This window comes from Seriola lalandi, unplaced genomic scaffold (assembly GCF_002814215.2).
Source record: "Seriola lalandi dorsalis isolate HSWRI2012SDOR001 ecotype SW California unplaced genomic scaffold, Sedor1 jcf7180001964463, whole genome shotgun sequence".
Lineage (NCBI taxonomy): Eukaryota > Metazoa > Chordata > Actinopteri > Carangiformes > Carangidae > Seriola > Seriola lalandi.
This window is the reverse complement of record NW_019435131.1, coordinates 1-913: the sequence shown is the minus strand read 5'-3', so window position 1 is coordinate 913 and position 913 is coordinate 1. Positions and strand designations below refer to the sequence as shown.

Here is a 913-nt window from a genome sequence, read left to right as displayed (position 1 = left end):
GATCATCCTCTTTATCTCTAACTGCTCTGTTCCACTGTCACAGAGACCTTCAGTGGTGAGATCTTCAGTTTATTAACAGTTCTAATGTATGGAAACAGCTTCTCAGTGAAAGTGTGTGTGATGGTGTGTATGTGTGCGTTAGTATCAGGATCAGAGAACGACAAACTTCCTCTGTTCCAGTCCAGATTCACTCTGATCCTCTGGAGCTTCTTCTTCACTGACAGAACAGTGGGTGGAGCTGGTCGTGACCGTGCTGAGTATTTTCCGTCATGGAAACCTATTCTCCAGAATCCAGACTGTGTCTTTCCCTTCCTCTGCACAGACTCTGCTACAACACCCAGTGACCAGTATATATTGTCTCCAACTTCATCATCCCAGCTGTGAGTCCCTGAGTTAAAACCCTCAGACCCCAGGACCCAGTGGTATTTATCAAACCTCTCTGGATTGTCAGGAAGCTTCTGTTTCTGTCCTCGTCTCACACTGGTCAGATCCTCAGACAGGATGAATTCTGGATGAGCAGTGTTTGGATCCAGAATCACAGGACTGTAGGAGACCATGTCCTTCATCTTGTTCCAGATGTTGAAGGTCAGATTGCCCAGATGTTTGGCCTGGTCTATCAGAGCTCCTGAGTGCAGCTGTGGATCATCCAGCAGGAGGCGCCGCTGGACTCTTTCCACTGTAACCTTGTAGTTCTGCAGGAATGAGACGTCTTCAGCTCTCAGCTCGTCCTCTGTGGCTCTGACTGTGTGTGACAGAGCTGCTATCTCTCTGCTCAGAGCCTCCATCTTCTCCTTCATCATCTGACTCTTCTGCTCCTCTTCCTCCCTCAGAGCAGTGATCCTGGCCTCCTCTTCCTCCTCTAGAAACTGGTGAAGCTTCTTAAACTGCTCCTTAATCTGCCTCTCTGTGTGTT

The 913-nt window shown here is 48.5% G+C and overlaps 1 protein-coding gene across 1 annotated transcript; it reads right to left on the bottom strand.

Annotated features, from left to right (window-relative positions):
- Positions 1 to 10: 10 nt before the first annotated feature.
- Positions 11 to 907, bottom strand: LOC111649337 (nuclear factor 7, ovary-like). The gene has a single exon (XM_023399115.2). It carries the CDS (start codon positions 798 to 800, stop codon positions 18 to 20), a length of 783 nt encoding a protein of 260 aa, XP_023254883.2. The 5' UTR covers positions 801 to 907; the 3' UTR covers positions 11 to 17.
- Positions 908 to 913: the final 6 nt, after the last annotated feature.